The sequence below is a fragment of the Cupressus sempervirens genome, chromosome 2, assembly GCF_028749045.1.
Source record: "Cupressus sempervirens isolate cs-2001-9-10 chromosome 2, ASM2874904v1, whole genome shotgun sequence".
NCBI lineage: Eukaryota > Viridiplantae > Streptophyta > Pinopsida > Cupressales > Cupressaceae > Cupressus > Cupressus sempervirens.
The window spans coordinates 766,902,811-766,927,789 of record NC_143119.1 but is presented as its reverse complement, the minus strand read 5'-3'; the positions used below and the strand labels follow the sequence as shown (position 1 = coordinate 766,927,789).

Genomic DNA, 24,979 nt, shown 5'->3' with positions numbered 1-24,979 from the left:
AAAGTTCATTTGGTGGACCTTTTTGATATCATTACATCAAAAGGCTATCATAAGTGAACCTTTTTTATACCACTGCATCAAAAGCGAAGTTTTTATGTCTTTACATCCAAATGTGAGATGTATTTTAAAACATGCATCCTCCTTGAAAAGGTCCAATTTTGCTTGTATGCACATTTTAAAACATGCATCCTCCTCCAAAAAGTACGATTTTGCTTGTATGCACATTTTAAAATATGCTCGACTCTAAAAGGTCCGATTTTATACTAAAGCATGTTTTAATATATGCCTTGGCCTCCAAAAAGTCCGATTTTGAAGAACTACATGTTTTTGCCCTCCAAGAACACAATTTTGATCATAAGTGGAGATTTTCTTAATGGATTTACATGAAATCTTTTCCATTTGAGGCATTTTTGATGGGCAATGAGTTTTCTTGCATTCAAAATGGATTCAACACGCTAAAAAATATTTTTGGAAGCTCCAAACTAGGGCACGTTTTTGAAGAAATCAGCAAATAACTCTATTTTTTGTCCATTTTTTGCTCCATTCCGAATCGATTTGGCTTTATTTGGTGTTTCCATGGCGTGTTAGTGCATGATTTGAGGTTTAAACACCAAATCAATTTGCACATGCACCATGGTGAAAAACATTTTTTTGCTAAAAACGTCCCAAGCACATGCATTTTGAAATTGTTGGATTCTAGAGCAATCTTAGGGCACGTTTTGGCATCTTTCATCAACTTTTCCTTGTTTGCTGTCCTCTTCAATTCGAATTTGTAAAAAGTTGAAATGTTCAAATGTTTTTTAGAGAATTTTTCAACATTGGAGCATCTTTCTCCTTCATTTTTGGCACTTAATCTTCATGGAAGTGGACTCTTTCTTTCTTGCTATTTAATTTGTGTTTATCTTGTTGATTTTATGCACGTAATTGCTTGATGATTGCAACTTGTTGAAATCTTTGCCATGGAAAGTGCATTTTTCCTTTAAAAATGAAGAAATTGTTCATTTTCATGTTTTTAGTTCTTTCCAAAGTCCCAATTTCGAATTTAAGCATTGAAGTGTTATGCATTTGGCATGTTTGAGTCACTTTCCAAAGGTACATTTTTCTTTGTGTTTTTGTGTTTTGTGTTTGCTTGCCAATTTTCTCCACTTTGGAGAAGTCACAAGTTCTTTCCCAAGAACTTGTTGCTTCACCTTATGCGAAAGCATCATTGTGTTCCACATTTTGTTTATGTGTCACAACACCTCACCTCTCACTCAACGAATGAAATTACATGTTTTCCATCTCATTCACCATCCACACATGCATGTAATCTCATTTTTCCATTTCCATTTTCACTCATCTCGCTTTTCACATCCATTCGCACGACGCGATTAAACGAAATGCCTTATGTGCAATTGCATCCAAAAGGTCTGATTTTGATTAAAAATCACATTTTGAAAAGTCAAAGAGATGTCATTTTCATCTCTCATATACTTTGACTTCTCCTTTTCACCAAAAGTGACTATAAAACTCATTATCCCTCTTCCATTTTCCATTTCCGTCCCTCCATATGCATTTGCGCCTCCATGAGAAAATACATATTTTCACTTCTTTCCATGGCTTCCATCTCATCCTCCATTCGCACTTACGTTTGAAGTGCATCCTCCACCCACAGTCGCATCTCATCTCACCTGTCATCTTCCGTTACATGTTGCACTTACATATATTCATTTTTTCATACAATAATGCCTTGAAAACACTAAGCCACTTTTGTAATCAGCAATCTTCATTTGTATGCATTCCCCTGTGTTCCACCTTCACATATTCTCATTTCATTCCATTTTATTCGATCTTCCATATTTTCACTTTCATAACACTTCACTCCACATTCTGTTCATTTCATTTTCATCCATTGCATATGCATATGATTTCTTTGAAATCATTTCGTTGGATCTACCAAGTCTCCAATTTGTTTCCAAATCTTTGTTGATCACAAATCAACTTGTATGGCGATCCCATCTGATGATGTATTTATGTTTTGGGATTTTTGTGTTGCAGTACAAGTACAAGAAATGCCCTCACTATGAAAATCCAAAGGCAAAATGAAATATCAATATGATAAAGAATTGGCTCATGCGGCTCCATCAATCATATCTATTTTGGATAGCGTGATGGACACAAAGATCGGTCATGTGGACGTGGCTGATTTTTTACAGAGAGTTGAAACTCCAATTGGTCATAAAATGAAGCGTATCAAGAGAAGCAACATTTAGTTGGTGTCTACGTTTCCTATGGCGGCCATAGAACTTGATTTCATTCTCGGATGTGCACGACGGTTTGCTCCAAAGATGAAGATTATCAAAGACACTAATGGCAAAGTTATCATTAGCCTTGATCTTGAGGTCATTGAACAAATCTTCAAGGTTCCTAAAAAAAGAAGAATGTGCAGATTTGACCAAGGAATCATCTTTGGCAATGGGCAAAAGGGTGATTATCAGAAGTATGTCATCCTTTACTGGTTAGCCAATAGAAGAAGCAACTTCTCCAGATGGCTAAAGACTGTTCATCGGTCTAAATTTAAACAAGAATATAAGGATCTCATCATCCTTCTCAACAAAATTTGTGGCCTTAAAGATTCTACTGATTTCGAGCCATGTATGTATAAGTTCATGTTTCAAATCATAGAGAATAAAGAACACATCTTTTGTAGAGATCTCATCAGCACTGCACTTTGCTAGCAGATAGGCAACGTGGGAACTTTGGTACCCTTGTACATGAAATCTTACCAAGTTTACATTGCTTCTGCCATGGGATCTTTCTCTGGTCTTTCTACCAAGGGAGATCATCTTTAGGTTCCTATTTGGGATCACTATGGCCAAATCACCTTGGAAAATAGTAAATTTCATTATAGAAGAGTCCAAGATGCTTTCTTTGGGCATTTTCGATGCTTGTTCAATAAACAATTATCTATCAAAAGAGTATATGATGCGGCATGGGAGAAGGTGAACCAATACGACTGTATTTTCATTCAGTTTCCCACTTTCACATACTTGAGAGTTGGATATTTCAAAGGCGAGTTGTATACCTTACCTAGGTATGCTACAGATCAAGTTATTTTGATGGAGCTAGCTAGATAGCTCATGGACGTGCAGGGTGATCAGCATGCTATGCATAGGCTTGGTTTCGGCATTACCTCAACCAAACCTTTGGCTATTGGAAACTATTCGATCATTTATGTGCCTAAAGCAAAGAACATGTAAGCAGAGTTGCACTTGATCACCTTGAAGAAGTTCAAGGCCAAATTTGACTTTGACTATCGAGAGATAAATTCTCAAATGAAAAGAACTTACACTCATGTTCATTGCATCAAGGACATCTGGATTGATATGAGGACAAAACTTGACATCATGAAGATGGACTACTGCAGATTAACCTTGTAGCAGATAATTGATCTTAATATGTTGTAGATCCCTTCAGATTTCCAAGTTGAAGATGATGGCAACATCCTTGATCTGGAGTTTCATCAAGCGGACTTTGATAAGAAGTGTCATTTTCGTATCCAATGGCAACAAAAGGAAGGTATGTCTATCATGGACAAATTTCGATCCATCTTGGTTGTAAGAATTTGGTATATCTCTGATACCATGTAAGAATTTGCCTTAGGGAAAGATTCACCCAAGATCGTAGAACTCGAACACAAGCACAACTATAGACCAAAAAAGAGTATGATCAATATATCAAAGTATGACTTCATACATTGCTCTGTATTGTATGTGATGATTGTACACACTAGGAGTGCTTGTATATAAAGGCCTTTGAGATGCATCTAGAATGCCTAAGAATCAGCTACATGATGAGTCATACAACCAGGCACATATCCATCAGATATGAGTTATTCTCCATTAAGCACGGAAGTAAGTGCGATGATGAGAGGATAAGCCTACAATGGTGGATCACTCAAATTAATGTTGTAGACAACATGTGCTAAAAAGGGAGTGCAAATAACTATGTTGTGTACGTGACAACTCAGTGAATGATGCAAACTCCAGTGTTGTAGACACCATGTGTTGAATTAGAGTTGCGTACTTCTATGTTGTTAACATGACAACTCAAAAAGGTACACAAACTCCTAAGTGTCTCACAAAATAAAATAATAAAATAATGCATTTACTTGAGTAAACTTAAGTGTAAATAGTAAATACGTATTTAAACCAACACCCCCCCTTAAGTGCAACTTAGGGGAATGCCCTGAAGCTTATGAAAACTAGGATGAAATGCAAGATGGGTCCAGGCCACTAGGCCATGTTAGGTACCCATGTACATAATGCGATGCAGTCTCTCATAAAGTGGAGAAAGAGGGAAAACCTCATGGGAAAACCCTCCCCCAAAAAGAGAGATGAAAACAGGATGCATGGATGGATGGAGTAATCAAGACCCCCCCATTACGACATACATCAAGTATATACAAGAGAGAAATGAGAGAAGGACAAAACCCCTGAAGAGGAAAAAGTCCCACCAATAAAGGTGAAGAAGGAGATAAGGTAGTTCCCCCTCCTAAATGTAAGGTGTCGACCAGTGAGAAATGCTCCAATGTAGAAGCTAATCCATGACCGCTGAATGGTGTTCCTCCCCTTTGAAAGAAACAATGGCAAGGGTACAAAGGAGATGCGTCCCCTATATGGAGAAAGAATCTTGATGATGTAAGGTATCTCTGAAACCTGTTCAAGTGTCCCTGTGCTGATACTGATGATAGCTCCTTCCAAAACTATTGAGAAGAAGTGTAGATCGAGCAAGGAGTGATGTAGAACCTATTTTAAGGAACCAACAGTCTCCTCAAATGACAAAGAGACCTCCCACAATTGTTGTACATAAGGATCCACAATCACATCAGCTTGTAAAGACTGATCATGTAGACAATGGACATGAGGGTGAGAGTGAGCCCTCGCAACAACTGTAAAAGGATTGTCCTCAGCAAAGAGAAGTGGGATATCATCAAAGAAGTCTCCCAATTCTGCTATGTGTGACTCTACGAACAAACCTGAAATGTCAGTGAAGAAGTCATCACCTGAGGTAGGAACTGGAAGACAAAGTTTACCCTACTGTGCTGTAGTACATGAATCGGTCACTGTGGCAATAGATGAAGAAGTCTCCTCAAAAAGAAGATGAATATCACCAATAGTGTCTCCCACATCTTCAATGTGAGACTCCATAAACAGGCCTGCAAGGGCAAGAAGGAAGTTGTCGCATGAAGGTAAAGTAGGAAGACATGAAGGGTCTTGCTGCACTGAATCCGAAGCATCTGTGGCTAGAACAGGATCAGTAGGAGCAACAGGAGTTTTGGAGGTGTGATCTCATCTGGAGAGGATGTAGCTGCAACTGGAGGTAAAAGATCTTTTAGGAATGGAGGAATTTGTAGATCTCTATAAAGCTCCTAAAGATGGATCCAAATATCATATAAATCTTTTGACTTTAAGTCATCAAGTGAATCCATAACCTCCATATCCATAAATAGAAAGAGTGCATGACAAAGGATGGAACATGTGTCCTCATCGTATAAAAGTCCTCTCGCATATGGTAGTGCATTATGCTGACTAAGATATGGGATAACCAATTGACTCCATTGCTGATAGTTATCTGGTGTCAAGGTAAATAAATCTTCCTCTTCTATGATGGACTAATGTAATCCCCAGAGATGCAAAACAAATCAAAGAACCCCCCCAAATGTATGATTTAGGCACTTGGTAGCCACTTGCCAATTTAGGGCCTATTTCTGAAAGCAGTATTTCTTTCCACAGAACCTATAATCTGATTGTAGATATGGAAAGTAGTAAAAAAAAAATGCACTTTTAAAAAAATATGGAACCTGATTTGGAGTCCAGATGAGCCCGTACTAAGCATTTGAAGTGGCAAAAGTCAGGATTTGTGAGTTGCAGAAAAATTCAGGAATAGAGATCTCAAACCACTTGTACCAATGTGTAGATCACGAAATTCTACCCCAAAACAAAAAAAATTGCTCGCAAAAAGGAGTCCGTATGGGAGAGATATCGATGTTTGAAAATTGCTGTTGCTATTATTTTCTCTGAATTGCTGCCATGCCTCCAAAAATCAAATGACTCTAAATTTCACCTCAGATGTCCAATTTGGATGAAACAAAATCTGATTTGGGAGTTTCTTGACCTTTTGAATGTGATGCAAATATCTAATTTGCACCAGCAAGCATCAATCTTCACCTACAAAAAATCTCTCCTATGGCTCGATGGCCAAAAAAATTTCGGAAAATAATGCAAATCCGAAAAAAATAGTAGAGATGCAGATAAAAAAAAAAGTAGATCTGAAAATTAAATGTACAAATCTGAAATGATCATACCAATTCCACAAAATCGGTCCATCGGGTTCGAGTTTGCAAATTTTTTTTGCCTCACAATCGACTTTGGCCTAGGGTAGGTAGCTTTATAGCCAATTTTCACCGAATCAATGTTCTAGATGCAATGACGAGGTCCATTCTAGCTCTAGGCACTCCTAATTTCTGCAATACTCCGGATTTGGGCCGAGGTGCTAAAGCAACAATGGTCTCAAATGGCTATGTGAAGAGAGATTCTCCAAGAGCTCTGATACCATGTAAGAATTTTCCTTAGGGCAAGATTCACCCAAGATCGTAGAACTCAAACACAAGCACAACTGTAGACCAAAAAAGAGTATAATCAATATATCAGAGTATGTCCTCATACATTGCTCTGTATTGTATGTGATGATTGTACACACTAGGAGTGACTATATATAAAGGCCTTTGAGATGCATCTAGAATGCCTAAGAATCAGCTACATGATAAATCATACAACCAGGCACATGTCCACCAGATATGGGTTATCCTCCATTAAGCACAGAAGTAAGTGCGATGATGAGATGATAAGCCTACAATGGTGTATCACGTAAATTAATGTTGTAGACTGTTTGTGCTAAAAAGAGAGTGCAAATAACTGCGTTGTCTACATGACAACTCAGTGAATGATGCAAACTCCAATGTTGTAGAAACCATGTGTTGAATTAGAGTTGCGTACTTTTGTGTTGTCAACATGACAACTCAAAAAGGTACACAAACTCCTAAGTGTCTCACAAAATAATATAAGAAAATAATGCATTTACCTAAGTAAACTTAAGTGTAAATAGTAAATACTTATTTACACCAACACCCCCCCTTAAGTGCAACTTAGGGGAATGCCCTTAAACTTACGAAAACTAGGATGAAATTCAAGATGGGTCCTGGGTACTAGGCCATGTTAGGTACCCATGTACGTAATGCAATACAATCTCTCATAAAGTGGAGAAAGAGGGAAAAACTCATGGGAAAAACCCTCCCCCAAAAAGAGAGATGAAAACAAGATGCATGGATGGATGGAGTAATCAAGACCCCCCCATTATGACATACATCAAGTATATACAAGAGAGAAATGGGAGAAGGACAAAACCCCTTAAGAGGAAAAACTCCCCCCCATAAAGGTGAAGAAGAAGAAGACCAAATTAGCACTCTCAAACCTACACAAAAGTCTATGGAATACACCACTTTTGTCATTTTCTTCCGATCCCATACTCTTTCTGCCAACGCCTTATGTTTTACTACTTTTTTATGTCTTTTCCTTCCCTTTAGTATCAAATGTTACTCATTCTAAACTATTGTGATTTGTCATCGTTTTTTTTTTGGAACACTTCCTGTCCCCTTCTATCAGTCACCTCTACCCCCATTATAATAATGGTTGTTCTGTCTTTTGGAACCCTCTAACTGATCGTCTAGCAATGCCTCCTTCATTCTCCCACTGATCCTACAAGGGCCATACAACCACTTCTGTCAACTCTTGGGCGTACGATCCAAACTTCTCTTTCTTGGTCGTATGGCTTTTGCACTTTTCACTTTCATGTATGTTGATAATGTACGGTGCTTGATGTTTAGCCGTATGGTCATATAGAATATCTTCATATGGCTGTTTCTATGTCTTTTTGTTGCTTTAATTGCTCCTCCGTATGACGTAAGGTACTTTCTTCCTCCCAATAATGCTCTTATATGTCTGTACGGCCCTATGTTTATCTTCTGCCGTACAAAAGGTTGTACGGTGCTTTCTCCTTCACAAACAGTGCATGTGTCCGTACGGTAGCCTCTTCTGGTCGTCTGTACGGTTACCTTGTTTGACCGTACGGTGTTGTGTGGTAATGTGTATCCCCCTCTGTGGCTATACAGTTTTGTTCATGTACCGTACAGTGGTGATGTACTCCTGTTCGTACGATACCCTAGCTGGTTCATATGGTCCTTTCCTAAATCCGTAAAGTTGCTTTGTCTAGGCCGTATAATAGTTCCTTGCCTACTTCTAGAAGGTTGTACGGTGGTAGCTCCTTGTTCGTACAAAGCCTCTAGTCTTTACGGTATTTTTCCCTTGCCTTGTGCTTGCCGTATGGTGCACCTCCAGGTCTCTTCCAAATTTCCAGCCATACGGTGTATTCTTCTCTTCTCCGCATGGGTCAAAGCTCTCTCTTCTCTCACCAATATGTTTTTTGGTTCAATATCATTTCCGAGGTTCATGGTTTGTACTATGGCCTCTTCATATTTTATCGGCTTATCTTCACTGAACTTATGAGCCAGTGTTTCATCCACCTGCGCTTCTCCCTCCTTTAGTTCACTATACTCCTTCGGGAACTCATTTCTTCCTTTTTCTTCTTCAACACCCAACATGTTGCAGCTTGGGAAGAGTTCATAATCCTCCATCTGCCAGTGAAATAGTCCATTCACTGAGTTTAGATCATCGTCCTTTGATCCACCTTCCAACCATAGGACAACTTCCTCATCTGGTTCCATCTGCTTCTTTCCTTTGTCTTCTCCTTTTGAATCGGATGATCCAACTTCTTCTCCCACGATTTTTGTATGCAAGTCAATAATGAATTTTCTGCCTCCACGCTCCATGGATAGGGTGTTTCGTTTCCAATCATGTTTTACCTTTGCTTGCACCAACCACCTCTATCCAAGAATGGCATCGTACCCTATTCTTTTCAGTGGGATGATGACGAAGTGGAGTAAGAACGACTGTGTTCCAATAGTCATTGGTTGTGCCATCAGGATCCCGAGAGGTTTAATGCTGTATTGGTCTGCCGTTAGTAATTGGAACGTAGGTGGCCGCAACTTTGGTTGTCCCAACTTCTTCCAGGTATCTTCTGGTAGGACATTTACCCCAGAACCTCCATCCACAATTGTGTTTGAAAGGACTGTTCCTAATATACCCATCTCTACGACCATCGGATGTCGTCCAAATGTGAGGTCTAGCAGCATTGGGTCCGCTACACTTGCTCTGCTTTCCTTTTCCCTTTCCATGTTCTCCTGGTAGTTTACCAGTTGGGGCTATGTTTGTGAGTGTTGTCCGTAGTTGAGGCATTGTGAGGATCAAATCATTTAACTTGACTGGTATTTTAGTTTTGTAATATTTGCCTTATGATGTTTTGTTCTGCGCAGTTCCTCGTTGAGGTATCGATAGTGTCCTTCAATTGTGATTTCTCTACCTGCGTTGCTTTCTCAATTTCCGCCCGTGCTTCTTCCAATGTCCTCTTTTCTTCCATTGAGTTGGAGTGTAGTTTTGCTTGTTTATAGGTGATTGCCAAGACTTCTTCGTCTGCACCGATGCTAATCAAATTCACTCCTGATTTCAGGCACTTGGCATCTTCATGATCTCCAGGACCACACCATCTGCATAACAAATTTGGTGCATTTGTTGATGTACAATTCTGTGCAAAGTGGCCCCACAAATTGCATACTCAGCATTGAACCATCGGGCAGCCGTTCGCATCATATTGAATTTGGCTGCAACCCCCATTATTATTGTTGGTATTGTTGTTTTGTCCCCTTCTGTTGTTTCTGTTCCCTCCTGACGTGGAAGCTTCCTGTGTCAGGAGCACTTGTTGATGCCCTCTTGTTTTCATATTGAAGGGGCATTTTTTTGTGGAATGTCCTATAATTTGACAGAGATCACAGAATTGGTTTTTCGGGCAGGATCCCTTTGTCTGACCTTCTCTCTTGCATTTTGTACACCATAGCTCATTTCCGTTCGTCTCTTTTTGCATATTCTTAAATTTTTTCATCATTCTGATCATATCCTTCTAGAGAGCTCGGACCTTTTTATTGTCCTTTTCGTCACCATTGCTATCTCCTTCTGAAGACGAGTCATCTGAGCTGAATGAGCTACTTTTCTTTTTCTTTTTCATTTTCTATTCACTCTCTAAGTCCATTGCTCGATTGTACACTTCAGTGTATGATGATGGCGGCATAATCTTCATTTTCTTCCTTAACTCCGAGGGTAGTCCTTCAATGAACCATCGCTTTTTCAGCTCATCTGTCGGCTTACTTTCCATTTTATTTATAAATTCTTTTAGTTTTTTGGCATATACACATACTGTTTCATTTTTCCCTTGCTTTGTGGTGTATATTTCTGCTACGATCTCATTGTCATCTCGCAAAAATTGAAACTCAGTAATAAACTCCTTTTTAACTCCCGCCCATGTAGTTAATTTTTGGGGATCGGCATCGGCAAATCAATCAATTGCTCACACCTTAGAGTTGCTGGGATTTTTTGGACCCACTCATTTGTGTCGGTTACACCATTCGCCGTCCAAATTGTTTTACATGTCTTACAGTGTCTAATTGGATCGGCCGTTCCATCACCATCAAATTTTGGCATTTTTTCCTTTGGTCCAGCCACTATTATTTGAGTTTGAGGTACTTGTTGTCTACCTATGCTATTTTGCACTCCTGCATTGTTTTGCACACTCGCGCTGTTCTGCACACCTGCGCTGTTTTGTACACCTGCACTGTTCTGCACTCTAACACCGTTTCGGACAGTTGTCTTATTTCCAACAGCCGCATTACTTGGTGAAAAAGGGTTTTCCTCAAGAAAAGTTGTTCGTCCGGGAGGTGTATCACGGACGAAGAGTTCACTCCACGCTCGTGCTCCCTCGGTGCTCCAAGCTGTGTGAGTTACTTCCCTTCCGTCTGGATTCTCTACCCTCGACGTATGCAAGTCAAGGAATTTCTCCCTTATTTCTTCCACCAAATTCAACCGCTGTCAAATCTCTTCTAGCAATTCCTCGGCGCTCCTTTGTCGACTAGGTGAATGCACTCCCTCTGTCTATGCCCTTTCACCGCCGCGGTGTCTGTCAATAATCTGCTGAAACCTCAGTCTGCGCTCGACCTGTTGTACTAAAATTAAATTCTCTTGTACGGTGTGTATTTTATCTTTCATTTATCTTAGTCTTATTCTTGTTAAGCTGATTGGTCATTAGTCTTCATTCTTCTACCTTCGTTCTAGGTCCATGGGGCAACGGCACCAAATGTTTACCATATGGGATAAATAGTTTAATGCATACAGACAATAGACAAGAACATGTAACACAGTAGTACTCCTTTTATTATTCGCATATATGCTGAAGAGAGTACATGGTGCTTCCCATGATGATTACAACAACGATCCAAAGTCCATTTCGGACAGTGTACATATACCATTTCGAAGGGGTGACTCAACTGTCACACCCATTCGGAAATAATTAATTCTACTCTTCGGCTACATAATAATTATTGACTACATGCTAATCTACCCTTTGGCTATTTTATAACTTCACCAACAACATCCTTAATGTTTTAAAGAGATGAAATCTCAAATTCCAACTAAACACAAAGTTGCGCAATTAAAAATCTCCTTTGGTAAGCCCAATCATGTACAATTCAAAAGCTCTTGTAGCTCGCATCAATTTGCTTTTAATAAGATTGAGGATACAATGTTGTTGAGCATTTACTACATATTCTTTTGTGAGTTTTCTATTTGCTTTGTTGAGTAATTCACTTTTTATTTGCTTGTCAACTTATCTTCTTATAATGTTTCAATTGCCATATTTCTAATATAACATTTATGGTTGGTTTTGATATTGAAAGTCTTGAACAGGGAACTCTAAATGATAATGAAAAATCACTAGGAGTATAAGTGATAGCGATTGCTTAGTACATGTACTAGAGTATAATATCTTTTATATTTAATTAGCTGTTAGATACCGTTCTTGCTAAATAAAGTTCAGTCTTAGAAATTAAATTTTGAAACTTGGATCATTTTGTAATGTCCCTAATTTCATTGGCATCAAAGTTTCATGGATTAGCCTATTATTGTGATCCTCGTAGGCTAATTATTTTGGATAGAGGGTCTTCTATGGAAGTGACTTGGCTTGGGAGGGTCTTATCTTCTCCACATTTTAGTAAGCAATAAGCTGGTTTTCATTTGGCTTAGATCGGACTTTGTTTTGGCTTAGTTTTGTGTACTTACTATTTGTGGTAAGTTGGTGTTGATCAAAATGAACCCTTTCTATTTTTGGAAAGTGCATTTGGTCACATGGAGAAATAATAGGTATGACTCCTATTTCAGATGACATATTTAAATGATGAGTATTTTGGGAGTTATTACATTTTTAGTGGACAAATTATTAATAATTATTAAATGGCTTATTATAAGCTATAATTTAACTTTATAATTTCACTTAAGTTGACAGTTGAGTTATCATTGAAAAGTGTCATTTATTAATAAGTAAAGCCAAGTGAGAGAATCTAAAGGAAGCTTCTAATTAATGTTGTGTGGTAAAGCTTCTCGAGTGAAGTTACTTTTTGGCAACAAAAAGGGATTTGGAGGTTATAAATACAAGCCCATTTGTGGAGAAAAGCATGTTTGAATATTTATATGCTTTTGTTGCCTTTGTGGCTTTTTCTGAGCTCTGATTTTTGTGCCCTTGCTGAAGTATAAGGGTCTGAATTCTGGATTGTGTATGCGATCCATAGCTGAAGTACTGTGGATAGTGTTCTGGAAATTATTCTGAGGAATTGTCTTGCAATTTTTCTGCTGAGGTAAAGCAAATTGCCTTGCTTCTCTACTGTTCTTGTCTATCTCTAAGAAGTTTTTTGCAGTTGGAGAAATTATCCTTGGTTGAGGCAAACAATAATCTATTGTTGGTTTCCTTATACTTGCATCTGGGTTTGGATTGCTTGAATGTGAGCTGGGGCTGCCAATTCCTTTTCTTGTAGCAGCATTTGGACCATAAATACCTGCCAACATCCATATAGGCAGTGCTTGACATCCATATAGGCAATGCTTGTACACAATGGAAGGGCTGCAAGTTATAAGTAGGCCTTGCGATTCTGAATTAGGGGCTTGCGGTTACATTTAAGGCAGGGTCTCTCATCTACAGGAGCATCTGCAAATTGGAGTGGCTGTGGCAATTTATTGAGGGCCTGCGAACTGATATTTGTACCTGTGTTTGAAGTTCTGAGGCTGCGATTTATTATTTAGGGGTTGACATCATTGCTCGTGTGGCTGAAAATCTGAAGTTGAATGCCCAAACTTCGACAAATTACATGGGCAGCTTAATTCTTAGTTAGCTCCAGGAAAGCAGCTTGTGCATGGGCATTTCATCTAGCTGATAAGAGCAATGCTGTATTTGCTCAAGGAGTTTTACTGGTAAAGTAATAATATGTTTGAGGATTGATTTTGCCTTCCCTCAGATTTGTATTGTTGAAGATCAGAATTTAGTTATTAACATTTTCAATAAATTTTCGGAGTTAGTGTGTGTTCAGAAAATTCAATAATTTGGTGTTCATTTGGCATAATGAACAATCTGTAATTCTTTCCTTACTGTCTGATTTGGCTTGGCCATCACCCATGATATTACTGAAAGTTGCCTTGCCTTTATAAGTGTGGAAAAAGTAATTGAGAATCAACAAACTTTCGGAGTTCATATCATTGGTGTTAGAGCTTGGATGCAAAGTATTTGACGAAAAGTCAAACCACTATATAGTCAAGGAAATTGAAGTTTTAATCTAGGTAGGGTTATAATAGTGGTATTAGAGCGGTTTCTTGCCAACCTGCTCAGTTATTATTTTGGTCAGTGTTTACATCTGAGATTGTTAGATTAATTTGGTGATTGGTATAGTGACATGGATAGTGATAGGAGATTCATTCCAGGTAGATATTATACCCGTAGAGGGCGTACTTCTCCGCCTAGGTGTAACATCTGGTTTTCCCGAGTCTTAATTAAGAACTAACACATTCATAGAAAATCAGTTATTACTTCATTTCATAGGAAGACAGTAATATCATTTATATTCATGTGAATAAGATTTACCGTTAGAATCAATTAGACAAAATGTCTTAACTAAAAATTTGAAACACCATCAAATGAAATTACTACAGAGATTGAAATCCACATACCATGGAAACTTAGATCGAAATCAAAACTAGGGATGCTTCTGCAACCACCCAGGTTAGTCCACAAATACCTCTATAGCAATATCACAAAACGACTTCTATCCAACATTGTCAAATCAAATCAAATGACGATTATCTTTAAATACCACTATATAAAATTAGGGCATCACTTACCACTGTAATCTTTTTGGGCTTTCGTTATCACTGATTCAAATAGGGCTTCCAATACCACGGATTCAATTAGGGCTCCTGATACCATTGTATCATTTAGGGTTCCAGTCATCACTCAATCAATTTTAGATTCCTTTCCTTCCGATTACTTAACTGTGATAGTAACTCAAGATTAGGAAATATATGTATATTTGATATTCATATAAATGAAAAACAATCCATAAATCTATCTCTTGCATCTAGGTGTAATGATGAAATAACTCAATTAATCTTACTTTTTTGCATATTAATCATAAAAGTGATAATACCTGTTTTCGACAACCAATTGAATGTATGACTTATCTTTGTCCGATACACGTCCAGTAACTTATGGAGAGATGAAACATTGCCAGGGGCTTCACAACCCAACCTTGGACCAAATCTTATCCCCACACGATCTCTAATGAGAAAGGCCCTCCCTACCTGGCATGGCCAGGGGTCATCTTGTCATTAGCTGAGCATCCTGGTATCTAGACACCTCTCTTGACTTGACAGTACAATATTACATTTAACGAAATCATGCATGAGCTATTAATTAATATTCAAATCTGATTTCATTATTGATTCTTGCAGGTTTAATTTCACCTCTTCACCCTTCTGTGGCTTCAATGTCTAGGTGAATCCTAGGTATCTTAAAGATTATAATCACCTTGTTATTATGTATATCTCTTCACCAATTTTATGGCATCATGCCGTTGAACTCCTCAGTATTATGGAAAATTATGAGCAAACTACTCTTTTATCTTTTATAAGGAAATGTGACAAAAATAAAACTTTTTCATGAGATCGGCAACATTCATATAGGTTCTTGATACCATTTGAAACTCTTTTTATCTGATACTAATTAACTGAAAATAAAGAGGTTAAGAAGAAGGTTTTCATGAATCTTCAAGGTTCAACAATTTGGGATGTATCACATCATTTAAGACTTCTTTTGTATTTGATTCATTACTTCCATTAACAATCAATTCTTTTCTGTCACTCATAGGTTTAATAATTCTTTAAAAAATGAAATTAAAGTTGCAAAATCCAAGGAGCATTCACAGTAACGTATTACAACAAATTTCAGATACATACAGGGAAAACAAAGTTTAATGGGCTAGATTGAAGCCTGATGTAAATCCCAAGTGGCATGCTATAAGACCGTTATACACCAAAATGTAAGATACTTTCAAGAACAATACAAGTTTATAATTGAAAAACGTGGGTCCATAACTCCGAAGAACATGTATCGAGTTTGCAAGACAAACAACGTAAGATTCATTCAAGGTAACAACCTAACTCAATAAGATACATCAAGCATGCCCTATTCTTAAATCGTCAGTACGTGGTTCAAGCTGGCCAGTTAAAGCTAAAACCATTTTAAGGTCGCTGTCATGTCAAATCCAATCTGCGGACTTTTAAACGTAAAATATCTGTTCATTTATAAATCCATAGATCTTTATCTCATTCTAAGCTTCTCATTAAACATTACATGTTGATCACCCTCAATTTGGAGTATGAGGTAAGACATTCACTAGAAAACACTTTAAATGTCTAACGGTGTATATACTATACGAGAAGTGAAGGACCTGTACACAAATCAAACGCTAGACAAGAATAGCTGATCCACAATAGGAGCCATGGACGATATTTTATGAAAGAAAGCCAAGCCAAGAGTAAAAGTAATTCCAACTAGAAAACTATAAAAATGCATACTCCATTGAGTCTGAATTTGATTTGGCAACAGTATTTAGTTTTACATGGAAAGATGAATATAATAGGACACCAATTGGCATAGCTCTATGAACAAAGGAATTAATGGATTTTAAACATGTTTTGGCGGAACTCAATATATCTTACGTAATTTATACAGACTACTCCTTGCTTCCACAGCTAGAAAAGATAGACTGGGCACTAAACCCGTGGATAGAAAAAGCCATGAAGGTGAAATGAAGACAGGGAAACAAGTTAATAAAGCCGGTAATAATCTCAAGTTCTCCTCCCTTTGTTCAAATGTATAAGCAGATAAAAGAAGAGCCACCGAATGTAGAGAGGAATAGGTTATGGCAAATACAATCATTGAAACTCCATAAAAATGGTTGCTTGGCTCTTCGGCTACCTACAGTTTTCAAGAAGACTCTTCGAATACATCATAAATTCGAATTGAAAAAGGAGAGAAATAAAGAGGGAAAAGAAAATAAAAGGTTGAAAGAGAAGTTGGAAAGATTAAGACAACTCAAATTGCCAAATATAAAATCAATTAATCATGACAAGTGTTAATTGATTAAAAGCAAAAATATTAAAAGGAAAGAATAGAATAGGAAGTTTAAAATTCGAACATTATTACAATTTTATATGTACATGTAAGATCACTCTATTAAATTATTAAACTATATTGGTGCCAAATCATTTTTTATATTTAAATGCACGTAATTAAATATTTATTAAAATAATATGATGAAAGATAAATTAAAATCCTTTGAGATATGTTTTATATTTTAACCCAATTATTTTTAATTAAATTAATTATTTAAATAACTCATGCGGTTCCACAGATGTATCCTGTTTCAAGTTGCTAGATCCTCTACCCATCTACCTAGTGATGGTGATGCTCTTGCCTAATTCTTTTCTAACAATGCTTTCACCCCCTTTGACATGTTTCCTGCAAGGAATTTCCTTGCAATTAAATTATATTATCATAATGAATTATTTAATCATAACTATTCATAACGGTTAACCATCTTCTCAATTTCATGAATTCGTGATTAACAATCAACTAGCATGTTATCTTCACTTGAAATTATAACAATTAACTCTCTTACCATTTTGCCAGATTATAACAAATTAAACTACCAACTAACTTCATGTGAACCTCAATGGCTATATTTCAAATTAGATCAACAATTGGGATGTAATACTAGGGATGGAGAATCTGACATACAGGGTATTGTGAAATAGTTGGATGTGCTAGTGAATGAGTTGAATCAAAATCACAAAAAGATGACCCAATTGATTTTGAGTTTGAGATTTGAGCAAAGCATCACATCGCTTCTTTGAAGAGCACAATGTAATGATATAGTTGTGGCTACAAATATGTGGAACATTTCTAATGAGACATCACGTGAGTTGGGAACAATAGAGGAGGAATGTGATGAGAATTCATGTTAGGTTGAGGCAGATGATGCGATTGTTGGCATGAGTTCCCAGGATCATGTATATGTTGGCGATGTAGCGATAGTGGGAGCGAGAGCATTCGAGGATACTATCATATCAACAACTGCATCTGTGTCAATTGAGCCATCTAGTGAGGAGTTTAGCAGTATGCATGTGGTTGTAGATGTGTGCTTTGAAGATAGTATGCTTGTTATTGATGATGAGGTGAGTGATGTAGTGGCAAAATCATGTTATACTATCGATCAACATAGTGTTGATGTTCACTTCATGGACAATCCTATGTTTGACATGGATGCAACATGATCTTATGACAATCCACTATTTGAGGTTGATGTTGATCATTCACCTAAGTGGAGTTGGACTCGGTTTTCACCAACTACAGATTTGGTTTTTTGTTGCAGCAATTGGTGATGTTCCTGCATTCACAAATTTTGGTGTGGCTACACCTATTGTTTATGCAGTTGGCATGAGTGCATATGGCTCTCCTGTAGCTACGTCTTTTTTAGGGATTATTGGTGGTGATCAGGATCTATTCCAATTTATATTATGTGGGTGCATACAGGGAAGAAGAGGATGCACAAATATTTTATGGAGTTTCCTTCTGGTGACATTCTGACTTCTACATCAGCAACACAAGTTTTGGGTGCTATGTTGCAGGACATGTTGATGGTCTTGATGATATTGGCATGCAGTTCGTTCAGTGTTGACTGGGATGCCATGTACTTCTTCATTTGGGATCTAGGTGGAGGTTGGAGTTCATTGTATTGTCAAATTGCTTGAGGACAAGCAATCTTGGGGAGGGAGGGTTGTAATGTCCCCAATTTTGTCGACATCAAAGTTTCAGGGATTAGCCTATTATTGTGATCCTCGTAGGCTAATTATTGTGGATAGAGGGTCTTCTGTGGCAGTGGCTTGCCTTGGGAGGGTCTTATTTTCTCCACATTTCAGTAAGCTACAAGTTGGTCTTTGTTTGTCTCAGATCGGAATTTGTTTGGGCTTAGTTTTGTGTACTTACTATTTATGGTAAGTTGGTGTTGATCGAGATGGAGCCTTTCTATTTTTGGAAAGTGCATTTGGTCACATGGAGAAATAATAGGTATGACTCCTATTTCAGACGGCATATTTAAATGATGAGTATTTTGAGAGTTATTGTTTACCGTACAGGTAAAGAAAATGAACGCATACAGACAATAGAACATGAACAACAAAACTTATATTATTATTCGCAATAGTAGATGAATGATGCTTTACAATGATCCCAGATGGGATATAAATACTACCGCCGAACCTTCCCGAAGGAGTTCGTCGGCCACAACATTACATCCGCTACAAACTATTTACTCGTTGGCTACAAAATACAAAACACCAACGACAATCAATCCGTCGGCTACAGAATACAGAAACATCGCCGGACCATCGGCTACAGAATACAAAATACCGCCGGAACCATCCAATCGGCTAACACCATCCCCCCCAAAAAGAAAAGTCGTCTCCTAATGACTGACAAAATATCTTAGACAAATTAACAAACAAAATACATTAACAGAGTGACTACAACAAGAGAGATCTGCTTCTGACACATCACTGTCACCTTCGTCCCGTGCTTGTAGCCTCTGCTAACACAACACTGTCTCCTCAAGCTGACCTTGATAGCCACCTATGCTGCTTTCTCTATTTTCAATGCCTCGGTACCCTGAGCCAAGTGTCGCTGCACTGCCTCCAACTGGATGATCAGCTCCTCCCGAGCTCTCTACGCATCCACCAAGACAGCCTCACAGCCAACACCTGCTCCCACTGCCTCTGGTACACAAAAAGTCCATGCTTGCAGCAACTTCAACTCTTCTCAACTGGTCAGACTTCCACGACTGATATCTACAACGACTGGGGGTCCAAGGGGCAACGCCCCTGGCGGGGTCGAGGGGCAGCCTTAGTTAGCATCTGCAATTTGCTCCAGGAAAGCAGCTTGTGCATGGGCATTTCATCTAGCTGATAAGAGCAATGCTGTATTTGCTCAAGGAATTTTACTGGTAAAGTAATAATATCTTTGAGGATTGATTTTGCCTTCCCTCAGATCTGTATTGTTGAAGATCAGAATTTAGTTATTAACATTTTCAATAAATTTTCAGAGTTAGTGTGTGTTCAGAAAATTCAATAATTTGGTGTTCATCTGGCATAATGAACAATCTGTAATTCTTTCCTTACTGTCTGATTTGGCTTGGCCATCACCCATGATATTACTGAAAGTTGCCTTGCCTTTATAAGTGTGGAAAAAGTAATTGACAATCAGCAAACTTTGGGAGTTCATTTCATTGGTGTTAGAGCTTGCATGCAAAGTATTTAACGAAAAGTCAAACCACTATATAGTCAAGGAAACTGAAGTTTTAATCCAGTTAGGGTTATTACACATTTTATCTATATGTGCTTTAGCCAATACAATTTTTAATCAGTGATATCTACCCACCTCAATCAACATTCTGTAATAGTGAGGCTTTCTTAGAAAAGAGTTTTTACAGTATTGGTACACATCAGTTGTATCTCTCATTTTCTCTCTTTTCCGTTTGTTTCTGATTGTCTTGGTATATCATCACTCTCTTTTTGCAAGGTCTTATCAATTGCTATTTTGAAAATCTTCTATTTTGAAAATTATCAGTGAATCTGAATTAATACCTATAAAATTAAAAAAACATCTAGTTGAATTATCTTTTGCTGATCTGTAGTGAAATTTGCAATTTTTTGAAAACCACTTGTGTATTAAATATGCTGAATATGCTGGGAACTTCATATAGTAGTGACTGAATGTAATTCCCTGTTAGTTACAATAATTGTTTTGACTATTTCACACTGCTTAAATGAGACATGAAGCTAAACTCCGTACAAAGTATGGCATGAACATGCTATAACACAATCTTTAAATGAACTTTTTTAGTGTATTTGAATGGTTTTCCAGATTGTCTGATTGAGTCATCTTCAAATTATTTTGTAACACATGAGTACCATACAACACACTTTTGGAGACATGCAACTTTGATTGTACAAGCACTTGTATGATTGTGTGTGTGCCAGTGGTGACTTTGTATGGTATACAAAATCTTGTCATATACTAATAAGAAAATCTACTCGCATGGTGCCCGGGCATTAAAATAGACCATTTGGAGGTAAAGCATAGAAGAAATTGTGCTGTACATGGTAACAATGAAAGTAGATAATACAATGGTACTAGGACATATTATAGGTGAGTTTGTGCAATTTTCTGGTCATACAAAATAGAGATTAATTGTTTCACAGGTCGTATAATTATAAACCTCTTCCATACAAATTATACGGCTACAGGTTGTAGAACTAGAACATAATATGACAATATGATCTACTAATGGCATAGTTGCTCACAGTATGGTGGTCAGAACTTAGAAAAACAGGAATTTAATGTTTTTCCATTTGTTTCTGTGATGATACTTTAGTATGTTAACATTGTTGTAACTTCAATTTAATATGCTAATTGCGATACAGGTCCTCTGGTTAAAAAGCAGAACTTCTGAAGTTTGGCTTTATCGTCGAACAAATTATACTCGCAGCTTGGCTGTTATGAGTATGGTGTGTTATCCTGTCATCCTTTTATCCAAGTTGTTTCAAACTCACAAGTTAATAGTTTCCTTAAAAAAACCCTATTGGTTTTCAGGTGGGCTATCTCTTGGGTTTAGGTGATCGACATCCTAGAAATCTTATGTTGCATCGCCTCAGGTTTCTTTCTTGCTGTGTGTTAAAACGTATGATTTTTTATTTCTACAGTAAACTTGTTCATACTTCCATATTTGTTTATGAAGATATGTAACTTTATTTTATAATTTGTTTCAGTGGAAAAATTATACATATTGATTTTGGGGATTGCTTTGAAGCTTCCATGAATCGAGAAAAATATCCAGAAAAGGTATTTTGGGTGCTTGGACCTCTTTGTAAAGATACTTCTTCTGATAGTTTCTTCTAGTCAGCCTTATAGACTTCATAGCATCTTTCAATGTTTTCAATCAGGTGCCGTTCAGGTTAACTAGAATGCTTGTCAAAGCTATGGGGGTCAGTGGCATTGAAGGAAATTTTATATCAACTTGCAAAAATGTCATGGAGGTCCTTAGGTCAAATAAGGACAGTGTTATGGCAATGATGGAGGTAGTATAACATCCATATTGATGTAAACAACACCAGGCTTTTTGTTCCATGTATTAAGATACTCATTTCTGGCTGCAGGCATTTGTCCATGATCCTTTGATAAACTGGCGTCTGTTTAACATCAATGAAGTTCCTCATATGTCAAATCTTGCTGGTGCTCATGCTCAACCAGTAGTAAATGATGATGAGTCAATGGCTGCGCCACCTCATGTGCACCAGCAAGGAGCTCATGAAAGGGAACTTTTGGAGGCATGGATATTCAATTTTATAGTCAAGCGTATTTGTAGGTTCTTTCCTACACATAATTGACTTTAAACAATTTGATTTGGTTATTTGCAGGCAGTAAACCACTTAGGTGATGCAAACGAGTTTCTGAATGAACGAGCTGTGGCTGTGATGGCCCGTATGTGCAACAAGCTTACTGGACAGGATTTCCCATCTGGTACTGCTGGGTCTGTCCCTCTCAATTCAGCCTTGTATTCAGTTGATCGGAGTGGTCTCGGTATTGGAGATACGCGTGAAGTGGAGCCTGGATTGACAGTTGAATTCCAAGTTCAGAAGCTAATTGCTCAAGCAAAATTACATGAAAATTTGTGTCAGAGCTTTGTTGGGTAAGTTGTTCACTATGAATGTCTAAGTAAAACAAATTTGCAGCTATATTTTCGAACAGTTAAATCTGATGAACAATGGCTATTGTTATATTCACTTCATTATATTTCTAAATATTTGCACTTTATTAGAGTTCACAAGTAGGTTGCTGACAACTTAAGGTGCCATATCTTTTTGGTGTTCTACAGCATGAAACAGACTGTTATTTGTATAATTACGTTTGTATAAAGTAGGCCCACCTATCTTGTTACACTTTTGAAAAAGCTTTGTCTATAGGATTTTCTTCTTATTGGTTCCATAATATGTGGGTTATGTAGGACAATAGGCCATAAAAGAGAGAAGACCAAGGTCTTTGTGACCCAAAATAGCAGCATCTTCTGCAGGAGATATATTTGGTGAAGATTCAGAAGTACAATATTATCAACTCTGTTAGCCGACTGGATGGTTCCGGCGGTATTTTGTATTTTGTAGCCGACGGTCCGGCGGTGTTTCTGTATTTTGTAGCCGACGGTCTGGCGGTGTTTCTGTATTCTGTAGCCGACGTCGTCGGTAAATAGTTTGTAGCGGATAGAATAATTGTGGCCGACGGACTCCTTCGGGAAGGTTCGGCGGTAGTATTTATATCCCGTCTAGGATCTTTGTAAATCATCATTCATCTACTATTGCGAATATAATTCTACTATTCTACTATTATTGTCTATATGCGTTGATTTCTTTACCTATATGGTAAACATTTGGCGCCGTTGCCTTATGAATCTGGAAGGTGGGAGGAATGAAGATTAATGCCAAATCAGCTTAACAAGGATCGAAATAAGGCAAAGGAAAAAGATGAAATCCGTACTGCGCAAGAGAATTTAATTCTGGCATAGCAAGCCAAACACCGACGGAGATTTCAGAAGATTGTCGGCGGACACCGGAGCGCAGAAGAATTGTTGGAGGAGACTCGGCAGCGGGTGGAATTGGTGGAAGAAGCACGGGAGGAGTTCTTGAACTTGTGTTCGCCAAGGGAGGAAAACTCTGACGGAAGAGCATCAACTTGCATGGCTCGCAGTGCCGATGGAGCACGAGCGTGGAGTGATCTCTTCGTCCAGGATAGACTTCCGCGGGAAACAATTTCAGAGGATTCTTCTTCTTCACCAAGGTTCGCAGCTGTCGACACCTCCGGTGCGGGAGTGCAAACCACCGGTGTGGGAGTGCCGACCGCCAGTGTGGAAGTGCCGACCGCCAGTGTGGGAGTTCGGACTGCCGGTGTGGGAGTGCCAACCGCCAGTGTGGGAGTGTCGATTGCCAGTGTAGGAGTGCAGACCTCCAGTGTGACAGTGCAGACCTCTAGTGTTGCAATGGCGGGACCCAAAGAGAAGCTGTCGAAATTTGAAGGCGATGGTACAGCCGACCCCATCCGACATTGTAAGACATGTGAGACGATCTAGCGGGCAAATGGAATCACAAATGTCGACGAATGGGTCAGGCAATTTTCGGCAACCCTACGGGGTGTGGCGATTGATTGGTTTTCGGATACGGATCCACAAAAGCTGAATACTTGGGATAACATTAAAAAAGAGTTCTTGGCGGAGTTTAAACTCTTGTGGGATGATAATGAAATCGTAGCGAAAATTTTCAATACCAAGTAGGGGAAGTACGAAACTGTCTGTGTCTATGCCAGGAGATTAAAAGACTTAATAAACAAAATGGAAAGCAAGCCGGCGGACAGATTGCAGAAAAGATGGTTCGTGGACGGCCTACGATCGAAGTTGCGAAGGAAAATGAAAATTGTGCCCCCGTCATCATATGTGGATGCGTATAGCAAAGCACTAGACCTTGAAAGTGAGCAGAAGACAAAGAAGAAGAAAACTAGCTCCTCTGATTCGGATGACGACGAGCCTGACGGAGATGATAATAGCGATGACGAAGGCAGCAGCAAGAAGGTTCGTGCCCTACAGAAGGATATGGTTCATATGATGTGTGATGTCCCCTTCTAGCTAGAGACATCACTTTAGCTTGTGATTAGCCTATCAGAGACCCTCGTAGGCTAGTAGGATTGGTTAGAGGGTCACCTTGGTGTGGAGATCTTCCAAGGACCTGAGAAGAGTACACTTCTGGGTTGCCAGAGTTTGTTTATTATGAGTTTGGCTTGGTCAGGCTATTTTTAGCAATTTTGGAGTTATAAAGGTGGACCCCTGCTATTTTTAGAAAAGGGGTATGGTCATATGCAGCTCTATCATGTTAGCTCCCGGTTCAGACGACATTCAAAAATGTTGAGTAATAATGGAGATATTAATGTTTATTTAGTTAGAATAAACATTATTGGTTTTGAGCTTATATTATTAAGTTATAATATGTTTTTATATTATAACTTAAGTGAGGGTCATGATATCATAAAAGGGGGCCATATTTCAATTAATTGTGGGTCCAAGCTTATGGGAAAATTAAAAGGGGTTTTCTAAGTTTTAATGTAATAACATTTTTTATGTTATTATTATATTCTTTTATCCCACATTGAGCGTAGAGCCTCATTCTGGAGTTGAGGAGTCTTTATAAACAAACCTTGTCTTCCTTCAAGAGCATGTTATGAGAATTATTTAAAACCAGGGTTTCTA

General features: G+C 38.2%; 1 protein-coding gene across 5 annotated transcripts in view; it reads left to right on the top strand.

The window, feature by feature from the left end:
* Positions 1-24,979, top strand: part of LOC149575708 (serine/threonine-protein kinase TOR-like) — a 378,229-nt gene that overhangs the window by 278,321 nt on the left and 74,929 nt on the right. For 2 of the 5 annotated variants that reach the window (XM_089815479.1, XM_089815477.1), the window contains 6 exons: positions 21,120-21,203; positions 21,289-21,376; positions 21,465-21,537; positions 21,639-21,773; positions 21,852-22,022; positions 22,113-22,384. Coding sequence is in view for 4 of the 5 variants with exons in the window: in XM_089815477.1 (XP_089671603.1) it covers positions 21,120-21,203; positions 21,289-21,376; positions 21,465-21,514 (222 nt within the window). In the remaining variant the exon portion in view is untranslated. The remainder of the gene's footprint in view (positions 1-21,119; positions 21,204-21,288; positions 21,377-21,464; positions 21,538-21,638; positions 21,774-21,851; positions 22,023-22,112; positions 22,385-24,979) is intronic. The other 3 variants (XM_089815475.1, XM_089815474.1, XM_089815476.1) reach the window with 2 other exon arrangements.